At 38.1% G+C, this 23,681-nt stretch overlaps 1 protein-coding gene across 2 annotated transcripts; it reads right to left on the bottom strand.

Moving 5' to 3' along the window:
* Nucleotides 1-1,157: 1,157 nt before the first annotated feature.
* ankrd67 (ankyrin repeat domain 67) lies at nt 1,158-12,459 on the bottom strand. Of its 2 annotated transcripts, none has more exons than XM_051923595.1 (4): nt 12,320-12,459; nt 10,674-10,959; nt 8,410-8,962; nt 1,158-2,457 (listed from the first exon to the last, which is right to left on the bottom strand). In XM_051923595.1, exons 2-4 carry the CDS (start codon nt 10,925-10,927, stop codon nt 1,993-1,995), a joined length of 1,272 nt encoding a protein of 423 aa, XP_051779555.1. In that variant the 5' UTR covers nt 10,928-10,959; nt 12,320-12,459; the 3' UTR covers nt 1,158-1,992. The 2 variants fall into 2 exon arrangements, with proteins under 2 accessions (XP_051779555.1, XP_051779554.1); XM_051923594.1 differs by having other exon boundaries at nt 10,674-10,929.
* Nucleotides 12,460-23,681: the final 11,222 nt, after the last annotated feature.

The following is a 23,681-nucleotide window of genomic DNA, read 5'->3' as shown; positions in this document are numbered from 1 at the left end:
AACCACTTGTTGTTTTGTTTCATCACAAAAAAATGTAAGATGATCACCTGAAAAAAACTACCTTTATTTAGTCTCAAAAATAACATAAAAACGATAACAAATATGGAGTATGATCACATTTTTGTTTGTAAATAGAGCCACATGTTCATCACAATATTTTGTGTATGCCCTCCTCTCAATGGCTGGTGATACCCTTTTACATGCTTAAAGTCATAGCTTAAAGTGTACAGTACAGCCGAGTCTCAATTACTCCATCAGAGAATCATCAAATTTGGGCTGGATCTAGTTCAATTCCAGTGAAGGCTCAGTGCTGAGCTTGGCCAACTATTTTTTGGACTGGGTCTTAACTTGGTCTTAATTCCACTTAGTCTGAGTCTTTACTTAATCTCATCAGGTTGTGGTCTTGGACTTGTCTTGAACTCAGCAAAGGCAGTCATGACTACAGCAGTGACTCACACACAAGCACCCACATTCTGGGTAAAATTGTAATTACTAACTTTTGTCCCACACACAAGTCTGGAGAGTTTCACTGCCCCTAAGGTAAATATGATGGTCACAGATAAAAGGGTGACTCAGTCAGCAGCTGCCTTTCCCTGTTTTCTTTAAGAATGGAGGAAGAAAATTCCACCCAACAATGAGGTCACTTCCGCCATGTGGCCACAGGTCTGGTCCCTTCCTATTCCTTTTGTATATTAAGTGAAAGTAAAGTCAGCATTCATTATAAAACCAACTTTCTCAGAAGATGGATTCGCCTGAGAACTTAATTGAACTTCCTCTGAGAACTTCATTGAAGACCCTTGTTTAATAGAATCAACAGTTTTTCATTATTCTATTTTTGAGCATAATTTTGGAAAAGTTCACCTTCCATTATACAGGTTACCATTGTGGTACCACAATTCTTTAATGGCTTTTCTCCTTTCTTGCTAGACCTTGCAGTAAGGTCTTCTGGATGTAGACTGTGAAAAATTAGAGGGCCCCAAAGAAAAAACACACACACACAGACATGGAGATTAATGTGCAGAATCCACACTGCTAAATCCGCAATTATAAAGATCCTATTAGGTTCTTTCAAAGAAGAGATACATTCCAGACAAGCACAGTGTTATTTTTTATACAGTATACTGTAACTGTCCTGGAAATAGCAGAGTGCAAGTTTAAAACTGCTCAAAAATGAACAGTGGTGATATTTAAGAGTCATACTTAGCATGTACTGTACTGATACAGCGCGTTGCTGCGCCCACCACCTAACATACTTAGCAATGAACTAAAATTATAGATCTGATTTCTTAGATGTTGCATAGACATATAACATTTTGGTTCATAATAGATAAATCAATGGTGAGAAACCAGCCATAACACCCTCTAAGTTAATACTCTGGTGTAGCTTCACTTTTCTATGTGCAGGCTAGGATTTGATCTCAGTATTCCTGAGCAACGAGGTATCATCAATAACCACCGTGCTTACATTTCATGTTTCTAAAACATATGATATGCATCTACGTGAATGTAAATGATTTCCCTGTGCAATATTTGGTATCCTACTTTTTTTGACCAATATTGTCACTGTCCTAATTAATCTGGGACTGTTTCATATTCAGAATACAGTTATTTATGTTGACTAGTGGCACAAAATCCTACGTAAATGCATTTTTTATTCTATTTTTCAAGTAGAACAATATGAAACATGTTTGAGGATGAGAAGACTTGTACAAGGCACTGTAAAACATTTAATACATGACTCAAGAATATGTTAGGCTATTTTTTAGAAAGTGAATAATGTGTTTATAAGAAATAATTTATTTTTATTTATTAGACTGTAATGTAATATATTTGCTGCTAAAATATATACATTAAGATACTTATTGATGAAGGATCCACATTTCTTGCTATACTGTTAACCATAATAAAATATTATATCATTATATTCCTGCTATAGCAACAATGCTGACATCACTCTGTAGTCAAGCTGGTACCTTCAAACACTTCCTATAATCAATGTCCTTTCAGTAAACAGTTTGGTCTGCTTTGCATTTTGGTATGTGCTTCGAGCACCTGGGTAACATGTCTGTGCTTCTGTTGTGCTGCAAGGTCTGCTGGGGTCTCCTTCCACTGTGACTCAAGTGAAGGGTCTGCCCCATTGTCGAGTAGTAGTTTGATCAGCTCCACGTGGCCTCTCTCAGCAGACAGGTGTAGAGATGTTTTTCCTAACCAGTCTGGAGCATGCACATCTGCCCCATATTGAAGCAACATTATTGCAGTTTCACTTGATCCTTTTAAAGCAGAATAGTGTAAGGGAGTCATGTGCAGCAAGTCTTTGGAGTGTAGAGAGGCTCCATGCTGTATCAAAAGACCTACAGCAACACACGATCCACATCCAGCAGCAAGATGTAATGGAGTAGCCAGGTCCTTATCAACAGCATTGACTGCTGCCCCTTTGTTGAGCAGCACTTGCATGACCTGGTATGGGACACAGATGAGAAAATTACGCACAGTAAGTCATTTATGCAAACCTGTCAGCTGCTATCCACTAAGTTCAATCAGATTTGTACCAGGTTATTAATTAATATTCCATTTCTACAGTATGTCTAAATAAAGAAATGAGAAGGGAAAGGGTAATGAAAATTTTGTAGCTCTACTTTGACAAACTGAACAATAACAAAAGACAATGCCATTTATAATACAGTATAAAGGTTAAAGTATGACAAAAATGTTGTCAAGGCACAGTGGGCATTAGACAGATGCAAGGTGGCAGGAGATCCAAAGAGAGGCCACATTGAATATTTTATTGCTAACCTATAAGCCTCTTAATGACCTTGCACCAGACTGCATCTGTAATCTAATGCAGCACTACAGCCATTTTGACCCACTCAGGTCCACTAATGCTGGCAGCTTTGTCATACCCCAGTAATTTTGACTGGAGTTTATATTGTTTTATATATAAACGTCTACACATGAAAGTGTGTCTGTCTCTCTGTCCGGCTTGGAAGTGTGAGGCTTTTAACAAATAATTTTGAGGTTGCTTAGGGTTGGAGGGAATGGCTCGGCATATCACAGGGTGGTATTTCAACAGGTAAACAGCACCACTCAGGTTAGGCTGGTAGTTTAAAGGTAAGCATCCTTGCCAGTCATGCAGAGAATCTGGATTCCAGTGTGTTACATTTAAACGTTCTTCTTTAATCAGGCATTCCCCTTTTTATTTTTGCCATGGCCCCAGGCTTCCCTGTGGGAGAAGCACATTGTCTCTGGACATATTTATTACAATTAATAATATGTGGCCACTGGGGGGGTCACAAGTGTGATCTCACCATTATGCCAAAATTGCCACTTGTGGTGTTTCTCTGCTGTATTTGAAACCATACTCTGCTAAACAAGTAATCTGTTGTAACCTCACAGATGATTCAAATCTCTTAACAAATTTAGATCATTTATCAAATTTATTCTAAACATAATAATTCCACTTTAACGTTACAGGTGACTTTTGAAGTATTATTCAGGGCAAAGTTTAGAAACACAGCTATATCTAAATGAATAAAGCTGATGTTATTTGTTTGTACCCATGTATATTTGTTACGATATTGCTGAAAAATAGCTGTACATCCTTTCATGAAAATTGGAATGATATCTCCGGGATAGCCCAAAATTACAATATTGGTTATATGCCATCTCGATGCTTTGGAGTGCTTGATGAAATTACATTTTTATTATCCAGTATTAACTTGCTCCTTTATGATGTCAGATGTTAACTTTGAAGCTGATTGTTGGAAGGTAAATAATAGTCTGAACCAGGGTGGCTTGGGAGACAAATGATGGCCATGATTTTAACAGTAAGCGATAAAGTAAAATCTGCATGTATAAAGAAAGATTCCTTTTATTCCGTAAAATCATCAGTCCAAATACAAACAGCTGAAATTCCTTACATTTTACCTTTTGACATAATGCCTGGTAATGTAGGGAAACATACAGTATATATGTGTGTATATATGTATTTTATGCATATAAGGGAGGTACAGTGGAGCTGCTATTCACACTGCTGTTTCCCAGGTCCAGCATTCTGAGTTTGATGTCCATGTTTCGTTGTTTTATATGTGGAGTTTGCACTTTCTCCCCTTGTCTGTGTGGATTGTCCTTCAGGTATTCCAACTTTCCTACCACATCTTCAAAAATGTACAAGTTAATGGGTAATTCCAATTCATCCCTATGTGGGTGTATGAATGAGTGGGTCTTAACAATGGACTGGGGTCCTATCCATGGCTGTTTCTCATCCAGCTCTGCCAAGAAAACCTCTGGTCCTCCATAATCACTAATGTAGACAATGCCCTCAAAACTATCACAAGGCATTAGGGCCTCCAGACTGAAATGTCCCCCTTATCAGATCTACAAGCCACAAAAACATATATCAATATTTGGACAGAAAAATATTTTGTGCATTTTAATGTTAAACAATACAATGAGAAATTGGAATGTTGCATTGTATGACGCTATAAATTACTCAGTGCCCACTACTGAGTTTGCAAGAAAATGTAACAATAGTACAGAAAGCTGTTTACATGCAAGTCTGAAAGAAGACGGCAGTTTGCAGGCACTTCACAGTTTCGATTGAGTGAGACGAGTGTCTACGAGAAGGCTGGGCAGGACTAGATGTTTGAGTTGCAGCAGTCCCAATCCTTGAAATCAGGAGTTTTTGAAGAAAGAGGGTGGAGAATTAAACAAAAAAATAAACAAATAAATTAGAAGCCTATTCAAGCATTGTAGTTTTGCTGTATTTAGTTGTTCAATAAACCTGTTATAATGATGATCCTTTGGCAGTACTACAAAAAGGTCTTCAGTTCCCAGCATTCAGCAGGAATGTACAGGGGCCAATGGGAGATCAGCACACACTTTACAAGAGATTGTCATTTCACTTGTGATTTCAGAGCGAAATGAAATGGTCCAAGCGAAACCGCAGTGGTCCTTGCCAGCATTTCAGCCACTGTATATACATCATGAAATGCGGCTTTTCCATGTAATGTTAGCATGTTTTTTTGCTTGCAGACTGTATATCCTCATATAATGTAACTTGAATGCCTAAGATATGTATATCTTAATTGAAAACATTCTCTATATCTAATTTACTGTGTATTCCATAGCACTGAAGTAGAATTTCAGTATTCAGTCAACAGGACTTCCCTGATTACTGTGGGATATTTTGCACACCAATAATGAGCCTATTAGTAAAAACTTGCCGCAGTGTAAATATCGATATGCAATATTTGAACAAAAATATGTTAATAAAAATACTGGAGTCTCAAATTGATTCATTGTTATTACGTTGATGCAGTTCTGTTCCTGAAAGACTACTTATTTTAAAAGTTTCTGATTTTATCCAAGGGATAGGTGGATTTAAAACAATTCCTTTTTTTTAAGGTGGTGCTATTGTAGGGGCTCATGAATTTTGCACTACACAAGTTCCCACAACTCTGAATTGGATTAGGCAGGTCAGAAAATGTTATGTTTTATGTTTTTATACATATAAAGTAGATGATGGTAATGCCTGTTTGCAGTTTACATGCTTGTATGTTTTTTTTTCTCTAGGTTCTCTGGATTAGTTTGGTAGTTCCAAAGATATGCATGTCTAAACTGACCCAGGGTGAATGAGTATGTCAATGTGCCCTATGATGAACTGGCATTCAGTCCAGGGTTGGTTTCCGTTTTGTCCAGTGTGCTGCTGGCTTGTGTGGAAAGGGATGATAGAGGGCTTCAGAGGCTTCTAGTTGTCTTTTGTAATATTTGATAAGTAAATACCAGTTAAAGTAATAACTGCTGGTTCATGATGGAGGTTCTGTGGGGGAAACAGAGGATGATTGCACTTGAAATAATTTTAGGTGTTTTAAAAGGCTGAATATGTTGTTCTTTGTTGCCACATAGAAGTGGCTGGCTGTGTGGCTGCAATGGGGCTGGTCTGAGCTTTGCTGGTGTTACATGTTGCTTGGGGTTGTGGGAGTCGTTCATTTTTACTGTAATTGTACATTCAGTTTTTATGTTCATTATTTTTGAGACGATGAATAGATGCTCACAGCATATAAACATTATGTCTCTACATGTAAATATAGTCATTCCCCTCAGCTATCTGGATGCTTAGGTGCCTGGAAAATCTGTCCATTCTTCCATTCGTTTTCTGAATTTCCATCCATCCATTATCCAACCCGCTATATCCCAACTACGGGGTCACGGGGGTCTGCTGGAGCCAATCCCAGCCAACACAGGACGCAAGGCAGGAAACAAACCCCAAGCAGGGCGCCAGCCCACTGCAAGTTTTCAGAATTTTCTCCTTCCATTGCCAAGTTTCAGAAAGGCAACGTCTGACAAAATGGCTATGAGTTTTTCACACTGAATTTTGTTAATAAAAATCTCTGACTACATTATGGAATTGGGATGGTAAATCAGTCACTTGACTCTCAACTAGCTGCTTGTTTTTTCTATAACATATATAACAGATGGAAAGAGCTGAGCTCAGAAAATTAAGACGTGTGCATCCTGTCTGAGCGTGGTTAATTTTCTGAAAACAAAGACAATTTTGATCCACCTTCTAGTGATAAATTATACTGATACACGTTTAGGTAAAGACTAGATTCTATGATGGGTTCTTCTTTGTGTTTCCAGTTTGTCCTTTCTGCTTCTGGATGATAGCTGTTCAAATGTCTCTGATTCATTTTCTTAACAACAATGTACTTTTCTTGTGGACAGAAAGCTGTTGCCCATTCCCAGGTGAAAACAGTGTTAACCCTGGACGGAGGTGGCTATAAATACCCCCAACAGGTTTAAGGATTAATGGACAACATTCCTCCTTTGTGGATCCTGTTTTAATAACACATTTGATATGAAAATACATTTAAATAGTCTGAGTAAACTCTATTCTCCCAATTTCAAGGGCTGTGCTACTTCTTCGTGTCAGATGAAAAACACAAGCCATGCAGCTTCCTCTATACTGTATAGTATATAGCATCTGCCTTACACTTCTTAAATAGGCAGGTACCCAAGAGTCTTACAGGATACTCAGAGAAGTCCAAGTACCAGCTATCCTTCCTGTCATCCAAAAGGACTACCAGTTCCACAAAATCAAATCAAATTTTGTAATTCCAGAGGTTGTGATTGTCTAATTTTCATCTAAAACTTTCCTAAATTATTTTTTCAAAACTGTTTAGTTCAACTCAGGCCACTACTTTGAGATAAAGTAGTACTACTTTCATACTACAGCACCAGAGTGTGGCAATGTATTATACATTGATTATCAAATGGAAGATCTTTACTGTACTCTGTGCACGTGACAATAACAACCCTATAAAGTATAAACATTTGAAGCCTTGGACAATGTGCCAGTTCATTGTAGGACCCACTAACACACATGCCCTCAAAGTTATTGGTAGCTCTGAAGTGTAACAGACACATCTTAGGGATGCAGGAGCAAAACTAGAATAACCCCCCCCCCCAAAAAAAACCTATTCAGATATGATCAGAGCATACGGACTCCACACATACAGTGAACGGGTGCTGGTTCATACCCGGGATGGTGTTTCTGTAAGGTAGTTGTGCCAACCACTGCAACCCACATTCATTAAATGGATGTTTACACTTCCTTATCCCATGTCTCATAAGATAATCTTGACTCTTCCTTGCACCATCCTGGGGCTCAACCCCTTGAAATGCTTGAAGCAAATTACAGTACTAGGATTTGTGTTGCATCTCTGCAGCAATGCCTAGGCTATGTCTGTATCTGTATTAAATACGTTTTCAGATACATGGTATTGAAAGCACTTCTAATACAATAAGAACAACTACTGTATATTTAAATAATTAGAATAAGTAACAACAAGGCATAATTACTAATTACTTGTTTTCCCTTCACAGACCTTCATCCTGTTGTGAAAGCCATTGTTATGTATGGATTTTGTGTCTGCACTACTGCCCATCAAATTCAGTCAAGGTTCATCACTATTAGGAGTTTCAGATCAGATTCCCTTTACCTCACAAAGAGTGCTTATTTTCATTTAATTATTTTTTATTGCCTGGAACAATACAAAGCGGGTGGCACGGTGGCGCAGTGGTAGCGCTGCTGCCTCACAGTAAGGAGACTTGGGCTCGCTTCCCGGGTCCTCCCTGTGTGGAGTTTGTATGTTCTCCCCGTGTCTGCATGGGTTTCCTCCCAGTTTCCTCCCACAGTCCAAAGACATGCAGTTTAGGTGCATTGACAATCCTAAATTGTTCCTAGTGTGTGCTTGGTGTGTGTGTGTTTCCTGCCTTTCCTGTGTCCCAATCCCGTGTTGGCAGGGATTGGCTCCAGCAAACCAGTTAGGATATAACGGGTTGGATAACGGATGGATGGACAATACAAAGCAGAGGTGGTGTATTCCAACTGTATACCTTTGGCCTTACCTTCTTCTTCTTTCCATTTGCAGCCCACAGATGCAGAGCAGTCTGTCCATTTTCACACCTGGCGTTCACATCGGCACCCTTCCCAAGTAAATGCTCAGTGGCATTCTCATTTTCGGCACAGACTGCCAAGTGTAGCGGACTCATGCCGTTACTGTTCCTTTCATTGAGTGCAGCACACTTGTTCAACAGCAGGTCTATTAAATCCTGGTTGTTATTAAAGGCAGCCCAGTGCAGTGGGGTCCATTTATTGAGGTCTTTACAGTTCACTTCTGCTTTAAACTCTAGCAAAGTCTGAGCAACTTCAAGATTGCCGTGAGCTGCCGCTAGATGTAAAGGAGTCTGCCCTGAGCAGCTCTTGATACTTTGTGAGGCTCCACTTTGAAGAAGATACTCCACAACTAGTGTCTTTCCACTCCATGTTGCTCTGTGTAGTGGAGTACAGTTAGAAAAGTCTCTGCTGTTGACATCAGTGCCTCGGTGAAGGAGGAACTTCACTAATGGAAGGTGTCCACAGAATGCAGCATGATGGAGAGGAGTCCACCCTTGGCTGTCCCTACAAGTAAAGCAAATTCTAATTTTTAAAGAAGTCTTGGCAAGTACTAACTTGACTAAAGCATGAATTAATAAAAATAAAAACAGATGACATTTTTGTGGTCCATCAGTTGTCAGTTGTTTAGTTAATAGCAAAGTTATCTGAATATTTCATACAAGGTGTCAAGATTTCTGATTCAATTTTATGTCATGGTAGGTTTAATTTTTCAAATTTCTATGGCTCTTAAAGTGTAGAGGCTATTACTGGATTTCGTGTTGGGTGCATTTCCTGAAATGATTTACTATTTAAAGAATTATGCTGCATCAACATTGTAGCTTTCGATGTTTAGGATTAGAGAGGTTCTCTTCCCTTAGCCTGTCAGAGTGGGCACACTGTTCAGTTCAGGGATGCACTTGGTTACTCTCTAATGCCCAGGTTCTATAGTGGTACTACTATTATTTTATAGTGTTGTAATCAGAAGTGCACAGATGGGGTCTAAGCAATGATTAAATGTAATTTCAGCTGGTTTATTTCTTATGAGATATCCTAACATTTTAAACTGCTTCAGTGTACTACTTGTATGAGAATGTCAATGTCATCGCACATGACTAAATTTACTGACACATACGATATCACAAAATAATTTTATTGAAAACAGCAGCAAATGCAATGCAGGATAGGATGTCAGATCTGCCCACTTGCCAATTAATATAGTGTCATGCATGGATGTCTGAGGATCACCTTTCAGGCTCAGACACGGTATGCGATAACCCACTGGGACAAGAGAGGGGGCCAATGCTCACAATACCATCTCTGAGAAGTCAACCAAGGATGGCACCTCAGCCATGCCCCCTCTTATCTAAATCACACCTGTTCTGGTTAGGATGACTTAAATTCGAGGGCTCCTGGAAGATAACATCTCAGTCTGAGGATCACAGTCCCACATGACAGAGATTCTCAACCTTACCTGTTCTTTAGAGAAGCCGCTGAAGCTCAAAAGGCACATACTGTATTGTGCCTGGTTTCTGTTGCTCCACTGCATGCTCAGTTTTATTCATTGTTTTGGACACTGGCAATAAATGGGGTGGCTGGCACCCCAAATTTTCTTTGGTTTTCCTCTCTATTATTTGCTCACCACAATTGCTTAGAAATTCCTATTTGTAGCAGAGTTTTCTCCTGATTTGTAAAATTTTGTGTGGCTTCATGCCAAGTAGACTGACTATAAATAGCAAAGTTATCAGTTCAAAATCTGCCTCGCTGTATCACTCTCACCAAGTCATCCAATCTTTCCATAATACAATTATTAAAATTCTTATGTTCAGACATATATGATGTAAAACCACCATACTGTATAAAGCACTGTACCTGGACTGCAGATGCCTTTCACAGTGGAAGAATGCTATATGCACAATTGTGCTTGTTAAAGGATTAAAATAATCAAAGATGTGAGTAAAGGCCCTAATTTGTCCTGTTCTTTTTCAAAGTGATGATGTCATTTTATTGGTTAATTAATGAGCACCATGTACTTTCAAGAAAGTAGGAATTACAACTTCACACCGTGAAGAGAGTGTGGGTTTTGGATCCAGACCTGAATTTGAAGATGACAAATCTGTTCAATCCTATGAATTTGTTGCATGGAATTCCAATATTACAGCTATCCAAATAAGTGTAATAGCTAAGAACACTTTATAATCAAAAAATAAATCTGCTCATAAATGTGAGTTGTACTCACTGAGAGTTCACAGGGATTCCAAAAGTCAACAATGTGGTCACTTGATCAAGAGCTCCACTCCAGACTGCTCTCTGCAGCTTCTCTAGGTGGCCAGAAGATGGGTCCACTTGTATTTGCAAGCGGGGGCATCTTTCGAGTTGCCATTCCTTCAGACTGCCAGGTTTCCTGATCTTTCTTTCCACAGCACACAGAGACACTGAATCATGGAGCTCCATCCATTTCAAGACAAGTTCCAGCAGAGTGGACATGATCATGCCTTAGTAGAGGAGATTAGAAATACAATGTGCTAAAAACAATAAAGACAGACCCATGTTTATTTCATTATTAAGATAGCCATGTGTCAAATTTTATGATTAACATCTGGTAATCAGGGAAGCAGCAGTTGTTAGCACTGATTTTGGGTTCATTTCCTGGCCTGGACCCCCTGCAAATAGGTGCTCTACAGCATTGTAATGATGTGTATGTTAGGCTAATTGGCTCTACGCAAGTGTGTGACTGACTGTGCTTTTCAGGATTAGTTAATGCCTTGTACTCAGCTTTGCTAGTAAGTCTTCAGTTCCCTGCAACCCTATAAACAATTAAATAAGTGGGTCCAGAAAATCAATAAATGAAATTGTTCTGGTGCCCATGAGCATGCCCAACAATGGATTGGCATCCCACTTAAGGTTTGTTCCTATTGGTTCTAGATTGAAATCCCTGTGACCTGGCACTAAGAACAGTTGTTTCCAAAAGTGGATGAATGGATGTCCAAATTTATCATTTAGCATTTATCTAGGGTACAGCTGAAATCCATAGATAGATAGATAGATAGATAGATAGATAGATAGATAGATAGATAGATAGATAGATAGATAGATAGATAGATAGATAGATAGATAGACTCTATTGTTCTCAAGATTAGGTATACAACCTGTTTTAAAATCTAAATTGAATTCCAGTGTTCAATGGTGACTTGCTACATTTTAAATTTAGTACAAAAATAAAAAATGCTATCTATATGGTTTTATGGAAGTTCTCAAGAGCAACTTAAGAGTGTATTCCTTCTCAATCTTAGTTTCGGATGCTTTTATTTTAGGATTACGGAATTACTGCAGAAAAGTGTTGCTATAGCAACAGTTTCTAGACAACTCTTCTTATCATTAGTTACATAAATGTACCAGTTTCACTCAATGCCATTTAACAAACTTATGAAATTAAAAGAAACATAGGAGTCAAAGCTACTGACAGATCAACATTGACCTCATCCTGTATATGATGTTTTTAACTGAGAACATATGAATATTATTTTCAGTAGTGGTAGCTAAGCATTGATTTGACGTTTTCTGAATGTTGTGTGCCACTATGTACTTCAGCAAGAAAAGTGGAAAATGATATCAAAAGAAAAAAAGAAAACCACTCAAAAATCCCAACCTTGAATGCATTAACTGAAATATCATTTTTAAGTATAAAGTCCTTCTATGAACAAAAATATATTATTCATATATACTGTCTGCTGAACATCGATTGCATATGTCCTCGAAATCTACAGCATGAGTTCAGTATCATTATTAAGTAAACTAAATGCACAATTCCATTACACATTGTTTCATATTCAGCCACTGGCCTTCTCACTTTATAAGTAATGCCACAGATGCCCTTTAAGTTACCTTTCATACGCCAACCATGCTCTTGCTCCAATGTTGTGTCTGTGTAGGTGTTACTTGAAATGCTAGCACTGCACAGGTCCTACTCGTATCCCATGAATTATTTAAAGAGGCATCAGATCAGGTCCTTTTTGCATGAGCCTGAAAATGTTTTTGAGTTGCTAGGGAGAGCATTAGTGTATAATAAAGTGAAAGAGCATGGGGGTGTACTTAAATCTGCCCCGATGTGCGCATGACTTGAAACTTTAGCTTAGCTACTGGAAATGCACCTGGAGGGCAGTTTAAAGGCACAGCTATGAAACCATTTTGTGTTGTGTATGTAAAGAATTTTCAGCCTAGTATTTTTCATGTAATATGCAATACATTTCTAAATGCCTGTCATTCCTACCTTATTCTAAAAAGCTTACACCTATCTTTTCATCCAAAAGCAAAGATTTATGAAATTTGACTTATCAGAAATGGGAAAATGAAGCCTGTGCAGGATGACATTAAAGTTTATCTGAGAAAAAAAAAACTTATGAGCATTTTAACATTACTCAAGGCATCATGTTATCTTTTACACCAAGGTGGTGTGTCCTGCAGAATGAAACTACTAATTACCTGTGACACACGTCAAGCGCACTGACAATCTGAAATTGTACTTGAGCTATTTTGTTCTTTGTTAATCGTAATTATCTGTAATTATGCACAAATGTCTAGCCTAGCAACCAGTTTACCAGCTAGAGTTGACATGGTGACTGTAACATTACCTGCATATTTGCAGACCCTGTGTCTGTTGCTTTGGGCTATAGGAGCCTGGCTAAAAGATGAATGATCCAGAGATGTTGGCATATGAGGAGGTCTGTAATGTTAATCATAAAACACATCATTTGTAAATACATTCTATTATGACATTTTGTGTGCATCAGTATTTACAGCAGAATGGAATCAAGTGTATGCTGATCCTGAATTACCCTTAAATGCATGTTAGTGCTGCAGTGACTTTTCTTTATTGCAGTTTTCAGCTCTTCCTCCTCAGACATTTTACTTGCTATTAGTTAAACATGGCTTTGCCCAGACTAGGTGCACTTATTAACTCCTTTAGGCTACAAATATCATGCTTAATCTTTTGGTACACTGCCATTGGCACCAGACATGGGCTGGCATTCAAGGCACCTTACCCGGCCAGTTCAACGGAAGGACAGGGGTACACTAATCGCATGCCCTATTTGCTACCTTGATACAATAGGTGGCAGTCTCCCTGGGCTATGGTACCTACATGGATACCCACAGGGCAGGCAGAGAATTGCAGTCCCTTCAGACAGCCCTGCTGGGTTCCATGGGTGCCTCCAGGGGGAGCTGCAGGAACAGACTGACCCCACTTTAAGGAACTTCCACCTAACCTGTAAATGCTTCCAACCTGTAGTGCAGTAACACCAGAAGTACTTGGCATAAAGGAAGAGTTGGCAGAGGAGCTTGACAACACTTGGAGGAGTGAAACGAGAAGAAGAAACAGAGAAATGGAGAAATTGTGTCTGTGCCGTGCTTGTGAGTAACCTCTGAAAGCATTTGTTAAAATAATTATTTGAACCTGACTTTGAGTTGTATTGGTATTGGTGCGTTGGTGGATTTGGGGGCTCAGTGTTACCCCCTACAGGTCACAACAAGTAAAGTCAAATAGTTCTTTATGTAAAAATCTCTAATAGTATAAAAATGGTCATACTGTAGATGCTTCTTTGAGAAAACCTATTCATTAGTAGAATGGCATCAAAGACTTTAAGCTGTGGAGTAATGGAGGTTCAGTATATTTCAAATGTTCACTCATTATAATAGTTGCTAAAGTCAGTGTGGATGCCAAACATCTACTTATTCTCTAAAGCTTGAGGAGCTAAAGCCTATAGTGAAGCACTGGGTGCAAGGCAAGGCCTTGGGAAAAGTATCCCTTCATCACAGGACCCGCCCACATACACACACACACACACCCACACACACAAACACACAAGACCACACACACACACACACACACACACACACACACACAAACACACACATTGCACTCACAAATGTCAAAGAGAACAAAGCACCTTGTAAGAAACTTATGCATATATTGACAGAACCAATAAATTTCACAGTTATCAGATGGCTGACAGTCCTGGAGTTGTGATTGAGCAGTTCTAAACACCATGCTATCATCCCAATACCTGAGACTATAAAAAGTTTAAGGTTTCCACCCATCTGCTCCAAATCTTATCCCATTCTTATTTTAAAAGGTAAACGTCTTTGCATATCTAGTGATTTGAGATCTAGTGAGTCAAGATTTTTTTCTGGGAAATTGGTTTAATAGTTCATAAAAAAACATTGATGGTTGATTGCTGTCTTGCACCCAATGTAGTTGGAATAGGTTTCAATTTCCTATCACCCTAAAATTAAAATAAGCAAGCTCAGATCAATGATGGAAGAAGGACTCAAAATTAGTCACATTCTGTTTTTTGCAATATAGCAATTAAGAACATTTGAGGTACAACTTAAAATGTATTTGTTTTGAACACTTTCTACGCAGGTGTGGCACGGTGGTGCAGTGGGTAGCACTGCTGCCTCGCAGTTTGGGGTCCGCCATGCGTGGAGTTTGCATGTTCTCCCCATGTCTGCGTGGGTTTCTTCCGGGTACTCTGGTTTCCTCCCACAGTCCAAAGGTTAGGTGCATTGGCGATTCTAAATTGTCCCTAGTGTGTGCTTGGTGTGTGGGTGTGGTTCTGCCTGGGGTTTATTTCCTGCCTTGCGCCCTGTGTTGGCTGGGATTGGCTCCAGCAGACTCCTGTGACCCTGTAGTTAGGATATAGCAGGTTGGATAATGGATGGATGGATGGATGGACTTTCTACACAGAATGGTGTTCAGAGGAAAAGAGAGAAACTGAATGAAATGAAAGTAGCAAAGGGAGAAGATTAATGAGAGGGTCAGTTCTGGAGAGATTGCCAATGCAAGAAACACAAAACCAGAACCAAAAGCCAGAAATACAGTAGATTGGCCAGGTCTTAATACCACCATCGCCCCTACATATCTCTTAGCAAAGATCTTCACTTCTTACTGCGGATCCAAAAACATGGATGCCAGAAGCTGTGTGTTGACATCTTTTATAGGTGGGAAATGATGATGCAATTCACCACATGACCAGAAACAGGCAAAGTGATTGTAAACAAGTGTGCCTCCTGCGTCTCTCTGTGTCGGGTTGGGTGGCTGGCACGCCCAGAGAGCTGTCATGATCTTTATATCTGGGCTGTCCAACACTCCATATTTGCAGATATGGAAACTATCTTCTTCCCATCATCACCAACACGGACACCTCCCATCCAATTCATTCCACAGGTTGATGGAAGGAACATCCTGCCTCACGAAAGCCCAGAATACAGCTCTGCTCAAACTCTGCTAATTGCATAAATGTAACATAACTTTGCCTACCAGACATGAAGAACACTTCATATCTTTATAGCACATGGTAACACAAAGGACTATTTCTGTAGTGCTGGGAGCAGCATTGTGACCTTTGGTGTACTCTGCATTGCCACTTGGTGCTCCACTGACTTTGAGACTTTGGTTGAAACATTTATCAGTGCCATCATGTGTTTCAATATTCCAAACCTGATTCTTTTGAAGGTTCCTTTTTCATTTTGCAATAAAAGCAAACACACATTTGTCAGTATGAGTGGTGCTGAGTAGCTTTGTGTGGATAAAAAATGTCCATAAATCGAATGGTGTGAGTGCTGATGATCCTTTACCATTTTTTAGAACAAAGGAGGAATAGGCAAGTGACTATAAAGGATGGTTGACATTTTTAATACTGTTGTTTACTTTAATAAGTGGTGTGTTATATACGTACTTTCCTCAAACATCTAAGAAAATATAGGTATTGGTGAGCCTTCCTGACTAGAGCAGTTAGTCAGGTCATCGTTAGCTTATTAATCTGTGTAGATTAGTTGAACTGCTACTCAGAACTGTCGGTTATAGATATTCGTGGATGTGCCAGTTTCATTTCAGTTTTCCACATTTGTCTGTCTTTTTCTTTCTTACCTTGTTGTTTAAACAAACATGTTTATTTTCTTTTAGCCTTTATGCTGGACCTATTCTATCTATGTTTATTTCTGTTTAAATTTTAAATATAGAACTAAGCCAGCTTTTAAAACTTTTTCCATTTTTAAAACTTTTGGCTTTAGGCATTCTTACTTTCTGGCTCCTTACTAGCAATTATTTGCTTTAATATAAGTATTAAATGACACCACTTTGTCCAATCTGTATGACAGAAAACAACAAAACAACATAAATTGAATAACAATAATTAATTACTTGAATTTTTTTATTACATTAATTAATTTATATAATTCTTTTTTAACCTACTTAAAGCATTTTACATAGACAGCAGGGAATATATGACAGACCATGATGCCTAGGTTGCATACACCTGGCATTGCCATCCTTGAACCCAGGACATTAATGGTCACAAAAAGTGCTGTGTGTTTTTATTTATAATTAATAAAGCATTCAAAATCAACAGTGTAGTGCAGTTTTCAATAATAAGTAATTAATCCATAATAAGTTGTACCAAATAAAATCCAATGCATTGTTGGAGTTTAAAATCACCAAAGAATAAAAAAATAGCCCATCCAATGAGTTAAAAATCCAAGATTAAAATAACTCATGGAGTGGTTGGACACTCCTGCTGACCAAGTGCTGATCCTACTCCGGTGAGCCACTGCTATGCTGGAAGCAACATTCCCAACCACCTACCTTCTCCTCATAGCACCGGTCCTACCTCAAACCTCAAATCTTCTTCATTCTTCTTCCATTCTCTCCCTTTAACCTCTGTACTTTTTCCTCTCTTCTTCTTTTTCCTGCTTGTATCTCGATCCTTCTATGGACCCCTAATACACTTCAAAACATAGACGATGCAAAAAGTAGGTCTTTCTTTTAGAATTCATACATTTAAGGATACTTTAAAATAAGCATTTTGGACTACAAATGTTAATTTATCCATCTAGTAAATGTAGTTAATCTAATTTACAGTTGTATGATGTCCAGGCCAACACAAAGGTTGACTGTCAATGGCTGTTTCTCTGATACCCTAAGTACATTTGTGGGCTCTCCACAATGTTGTTGTTTATCTCTTCTTTTGTTTATCCTGTATACAATTAACTATAGTGGTTTACACAAGGATAGACACATTCTGAAATTTGCAGATGACTCTATTATTGTGAGTCGTCTACAAGATAAGGAAGACAGCCATGGACCTATTGTCAATGACTTTGTACAATGGTGTGTTCACTCTAATTTACGACTTAATATTTCTAAGACAAAAGAAATGGTTGTAGATTTCAGGTGCTCTCCACTATTCACTGTCTCGACTTTAATTTAGGGGACACAGTGGAGATGGTAAAACAATAGAAATATCTGGGAACAATCATTGATAACAAACTAAACTTTGATCTTAACACAGCACAAATCTGTAAAAAAAGGGCAGTCACAACTTTTCCTTCTTAGGAAACTCAACTGTTTTGTGAACAAAACCATAATGAAAAGTCCTTTATTGAATCCATTGTTACATTTGTTTTTATCTGTTGGTTTGGCAACCTCAGCAATTAAAATATAAATCATCTTAACAACATTATAAGATAAGATAACAATAAGATGCTGCAGATGTTCTATCAGACGGTTGTGGCGAGTGCCCTCTTCTGCGCAGTGGTGTGCTGGGGAGGCAGCATAAAGAAGAGGGATGCCTCACGCCTGGACAAACTGGTGAGGAAGGCAGGCTCTATTGTTGGCATGGAGCTAGACAGTTTGACATCTGTGGCAGAGCGATGGGCACTGAGCAGGCTCCTGTCAATCATGGAGAATCCACTGCATCCACTAAACAGTATCATCTCCAGACAGAGGAGCAGCTTCAGCGACAGACTGCTGTCACTGTCCTGCTCTACTGACAGACTGAGGAGATCGTTCCTCCCCCACACTATGCGACTCTTCAATTCCACCCGAGGGGTAAACGTTAACATTATTCAAAGTTATTGTCTGTCTGTATACCTGCATTGTTATCACTCTTTAATTTAATATTTTCTTTATCAGTATGCTGCTGCTGGAGTATGTGAATTTCCCCTTGGGATTAATAAAGTATCTATCTATCTATCTATCTATCTATCTATCTATCTATCTATCTATCTATCTATCTATCTATCTATCTATCTATCTATCTATCTATCTATAACAACTGGAAGTAAAATTATTGGTTCACAGCAGACCTCTATCATGGAAATGCATTGTAAACAGGTTAGAAAGAAACCCAACTCAATTCTGTCAGACAGTAGCCATCCTCTTTGCTGTAAATTCCATCTTAAACCATCAGGCTGCAGAATTAGGTTTCCAAAGGTAAAGAGCAACAGATTTAAGAACTCTTTTATTCCTAGAGCTATAAGCATTTTAAATTCTGTTACTTGTAAGGATGCTGCTAAATGTTTAACTCTGTTGTTCTTTAAGTAATTATTCTTATTATTGTATTAATCTTGAGTGTGTGTTTATGCAATAACATTGGTTGTCAAATGTTGGCTCTATTCATCTATTGGATCTCTGTAACAATGCCGTTTGTTTTTGCACTATCCTGCTGTAAACAAATTTCCCTCTGGGATAATAAAGTCTACCTAAACCTAAACCTAAACCTAAACCTAAACCTAAACATTACTTTTTTTGTAATCTGTTACTATAATAACAAAAAAACACATTTTACTGACTATTTCCCTTATGAAGTATCTGTGCTGTCTTTATTCCTGCTCATTTTAGGCCCTAATTCCAGGTAAGTGTTTGGTGCATCTTCTCTGGGAGCCTTCACTGAGCAATTAGTCTTTACATCATTGAGCGCTTATGATTTTAGTATTTTGGAGCCTGTGGAATATTATTCTACATATTTTTATTAATTTGATCTTTGTTTTATTGTTGTGAAAATAATTTAACAGTTTTGTTTGTAACGTTTCAGTGCCACCATATTGTTCAATATTCTGTATCAAGGTTACAGACATTTTGTGCTTCTTCTAGCGGTTATGGCCATTTTGTTGTTACCAAAGGTGCAATGTTGCAGTCAAGTTTGATGTTATGCTCCATGGATTATTTAAGAAGGTGGCGCTCTACTCACTTTGTCCATATTTCTAGATTTTAAAAAAAATGTACGGTTTCTTTTCCTCTTTTTACTGTGTTTCACTGTATATGTCTGTGCATTTTTTTTCCTGGTTTTATTTTATTCAAGTTCACTTTGATAACATTACTGTTTTTTTCTGGTCTGAATTTCTTAAAGCTTGCTTTTGTGCATTGTCAAGGAGGCCAGTATAATGGGGGGACACAGGGAAACCACACATATGGACTATTTTCTCCCCTGATACAGTAAGTGGCAGTCTCACTGGGATATGGTACCCGAATGGATTCCTGCAGGGCATGCTGGAAAATGTAATCCAGTAAGACAGCCATGCTGGGTTCCATGGGTGCCGCCAGAGGGAGCTGCAGGTACAGACTGTTCCTACTTTAAGGAACTTCTGCCTGACCCAAAAGTGCTCCCAACGTGCAGTGCTCTAACAACAGAAGTACTCCCAGGTCTGGCATTAAAGGGGTCTTTGTTGGTGTTGGTGTGTTTGATGACGTGGGGCTCTGCTGCACCCCCTAATCACAATGTGCATATTATTCTTGATTTTAATTTGTTCAAGCTCACTTTGGTAACATTGCTACATTTCACTGTGTATGTCTAGGCATTTTTTTCCTGGTTTGTAGTTGTTCAGGCTGGCCTTTGTGTGTTATCCACTTTAATTGTGTATGTCTATGCATATTCTTTATTTTAATTTGTTTAAGCTTTCTTTTGTGTCCCTGTCTATGATGATAGTTTGTAAAACACTTTGTGACATTTGTTCTTGAAAACAGCTATACAAATAAAATTAAATTACTTACTCTCAGTGTGCCTGAATTCTTGGCTGTTTTATGACCTATGATGTTTGATTAGAAATTATCTTTTTGTGTTCTGGTTTAGTCCTATATGTGGCTTTTGGCCCCAGACATTTTTGGGCTTCATTTTCTGGTCCTTGCCTTGCTGTTTCTCATTAAACCTAACGTGGTCATACAGACATTTAGAGATAAGGTAGCTATTTAGTATAAGGAAGACAAAAGTTTTGAAGTAAGGTCGTTATACTTATTAATCATTAGTGACAGTGATGACTTTGATTAGTACATGCAATGAAGAATTTCACTGCACTCTACACACACACTAGGAACTGAAAGCTAAAGTAAGCATAATGTTAAAAATCATTGGGTTTCATGATTGTGTTGATTTCCCTGTCAGAAATTTAACAAGTTAAATTTATTCTGGTTTTGTGAGCATGGCCAGACATTTATGCCTTATATTCTTTAAAAAATAACATAAGCAAATTTATTTTATGACTTACATCTGTGAAGGGTGGTTGTCAGCTGACAAGCCGACGGCACCGACCGAGGTGGGAAAGGCAGCAATTCCCAGCAGGTAGAGAACACCCGTGCTTGCATCAAAGGAAAGTGGTAGAGCAGTTTGAAACTGAGCATTTTGCTTTGCTCTCCATAAGGTGGCACCATTGCTTTATCTGCTATTTTGGCAGACTCTGGAGACACTCTGAAGTACAACTGAAGATTGATCAGTGTGAAAAAGACACCCATTTGTAAATAGAATAATGAAAATAAATGAAGCTGATGATCTTGTTATGTTAAACGTAACAATGAGAAATGCAAAGAGATGAGGTTTCCACAAGAAATAATAAACTTTTATGGGAGAAAAGGTCAGTATGATGACAATATATGAACAGATGTCATAAATGTTACTTTTCCATGTAAACAGGGCTTGGCTGTGTAAGATAAATATATGATAAGTCTTCTTGCAAGTCAATATTTTAACCTATGCCTCCTAATGCATCTTATTTTTCGATATCCACCCTGGCCATCGGACCTTACTTTTTTTTATGTTAACTAATATTGTCTTATTTTAATTTCTTATGTTGTTATATATATATAGTTTTTATTTACTGTTCTTCATTATGTAAAGCACTTTGAGATACTTTTTTGTATGAAAATGTGCTATACAAATAAATGTTATTAATATTATTATTATTATTATTAAAATGGTAGCACTATGATAATAATGCATAACTTTTCTAAAAGAGTGAATGTCCCCTCCTTTGTTTTAAAAATGTCCTTTGTATGTTAACAACATAGCACTGCAAGCCTAGATTTGGCATTGACAGAATGCTTAAAATCATGAAAATTAATTGCCTCATGTATTAAGACAATTTCTCACAATAACAGTAATAATCAATCTATTCATGCATTTTCTAAGTCTTCTGTTTTCATTACACAGACATAGGAAACCAAGACAATGCTGGCAGAATGCAGAGTAATGCATAGTAACCAATCACAGATACTGTATGATGCCAGTCTGTCACAGGGCACCCTTATGCACCAACACCATAGTCACATACTTTCTTACAGTAAAAATGGGTAAAAATGCAAACATCAGAAAAAAAGAGAATGAAATCTGAGAAAACGTGAAAAATAAAATGGAATTTGAAAAAAATAAAACCAGTTGCATAGGGGTGAAAAATAACGATAAGATATTCCTAAAAATGGAAAACTCTTAAGAGTCACAGTTTAAATTAAAGTGGGCCTGACAAAGGAACTATTTGTTGTTGGAGAGTCCACCCTCTAGCACACAGACGGCTTAATTGGCAGCAGAAATCGTGAGTTAACATTGTGAAGGAGCGAGTGTCTCTCACGTCTTGCAATAAGCACACCGGCTGCTGGGGAAGTCACATGAAACTGGTTATAGTTCAGGATGGAATGAAGGACGTTGGAAACACAAAGATATACTGTATATGTTGCAGAAAACATTAAAGACACTGTGAAACAAACAAGTCCAAAAACAAATTTAATGATTAGAAGTTCATTTTTGTTGAGATACTTCTAGCACCAGAGAAAAATCAACACAATCAGAACTTAATATTCAATCATATTGCATGATGTGAAAAAGAACAATTTAGTTTTTTTCAGCCAGAAGTAATTCCATTACCAAAGAGACAGACTGCGTCTACAAAGAGAAAGGGGCAGTTATTCAATGATACTATGATTTAAGGAGAATCTGATGGCTCCTGATGACTATAACATCTGAGAACATAAGAGACACTGAGAACATAGATAGATAGATAGATAGATAGATAGATAGATAGATAGATAGATAGATAGATAGATAGATAGATAGATAGATAGATAGATAGATAGATAGATAGATAGATAGATACTTTATTAATCCCAAGGGGAAATTCACATACTCCAGCAGCAGCATACTGATACAAAAAACAATATTAAATTAAAGATTGATAATAATACAGGTAAAAACAGACAATAACTTTGTATAATGTTAACGTTTACCCCCCCGGGTGGAATTGAAGAGTCCCATAGTTTGGGGGAGGAACGATTTCCTCAGTCTGTCAGTGGAGCAGGACAGTGACAGCTGTCTGTCGCTGAAGCTGCTCTTCTGTCTGGAGATGACACTGTTTAGTGGATGCAGTGGATTCTCCATAATTGATAGGAGCCTGTTTAGCGCCCGTCGCTCTGCCACGGATGTCAAACTGTCCAGCTCCATGCCAACCATAGAGCCTGTCTTCCTCACCAGTTTGTCCAGGCGTGAGTGGAAAATAAAGTGGAATATAGTAAATGTGCCTCTAATGACTGCTGCTGCCTGTTGCACCTTACCTCAAGAGCAGCTCATCTGAAGAGGCAAAGCATGTGGAGTAAGGATAAAAGTAAGGTGGAAAGTATTCAGAACTGGCCTGTCTCCATAAATCCATAGCTTTTAAATAAGACCAATAAACTTTCATATGTAACGGTGAGTCATGCAGAGTTCAGGTACTGTGGCATTTGTTCATTGTGGAGGACCCCATTAAACTTCTTATTTCAGACACTATTTTAATGCTGGACAGTTTTCGCCTGATACAATCAGATTGAGTGGAAAAGGCAGGAGAGAGACTGAAAATGAGTGAATGAGTAATGGTAAAAAAAAAAAAACAAGCACATTACAATTAAAACAAAAATGTGTTATCCAGTCATTAAACTAATGAAAGAATTTGTTTATCCATGTAACTGCCAGGGGAGATAAGTTTTATCATCCAGATTAATGTGTATTAACTGAGGAACAGAAATGACTCACTCTGTACTAATATACTAATGAATGAATCATTCTTACCCAAGAATGCTGTTGCCTTCACCAGAGGATGTTGGAACAAACAAACTTCATTTAGCGTGTTGAATTTATGGACACAGCAAGCTGGAATTGCTCTATTCAAATGTCAGTGC

This window comes from Erpetoichthys calabaricus, chromosome 2 (genome assembly GCF_900747795.2).
Source record: "Erpetoichthys calabaricus chromosome 2, fErpCal1.3, whole genome shotgun sequence".
NCBI lineage: Eukaryota > Metazoa > Chordata > Cladistia > Polypteriformes > Polypteridae > Erpetoichthys > Erpetoichthys calabaricus.
This window is presented reverse-complemented; position numbering and strand designations above follow the sequence as displayed.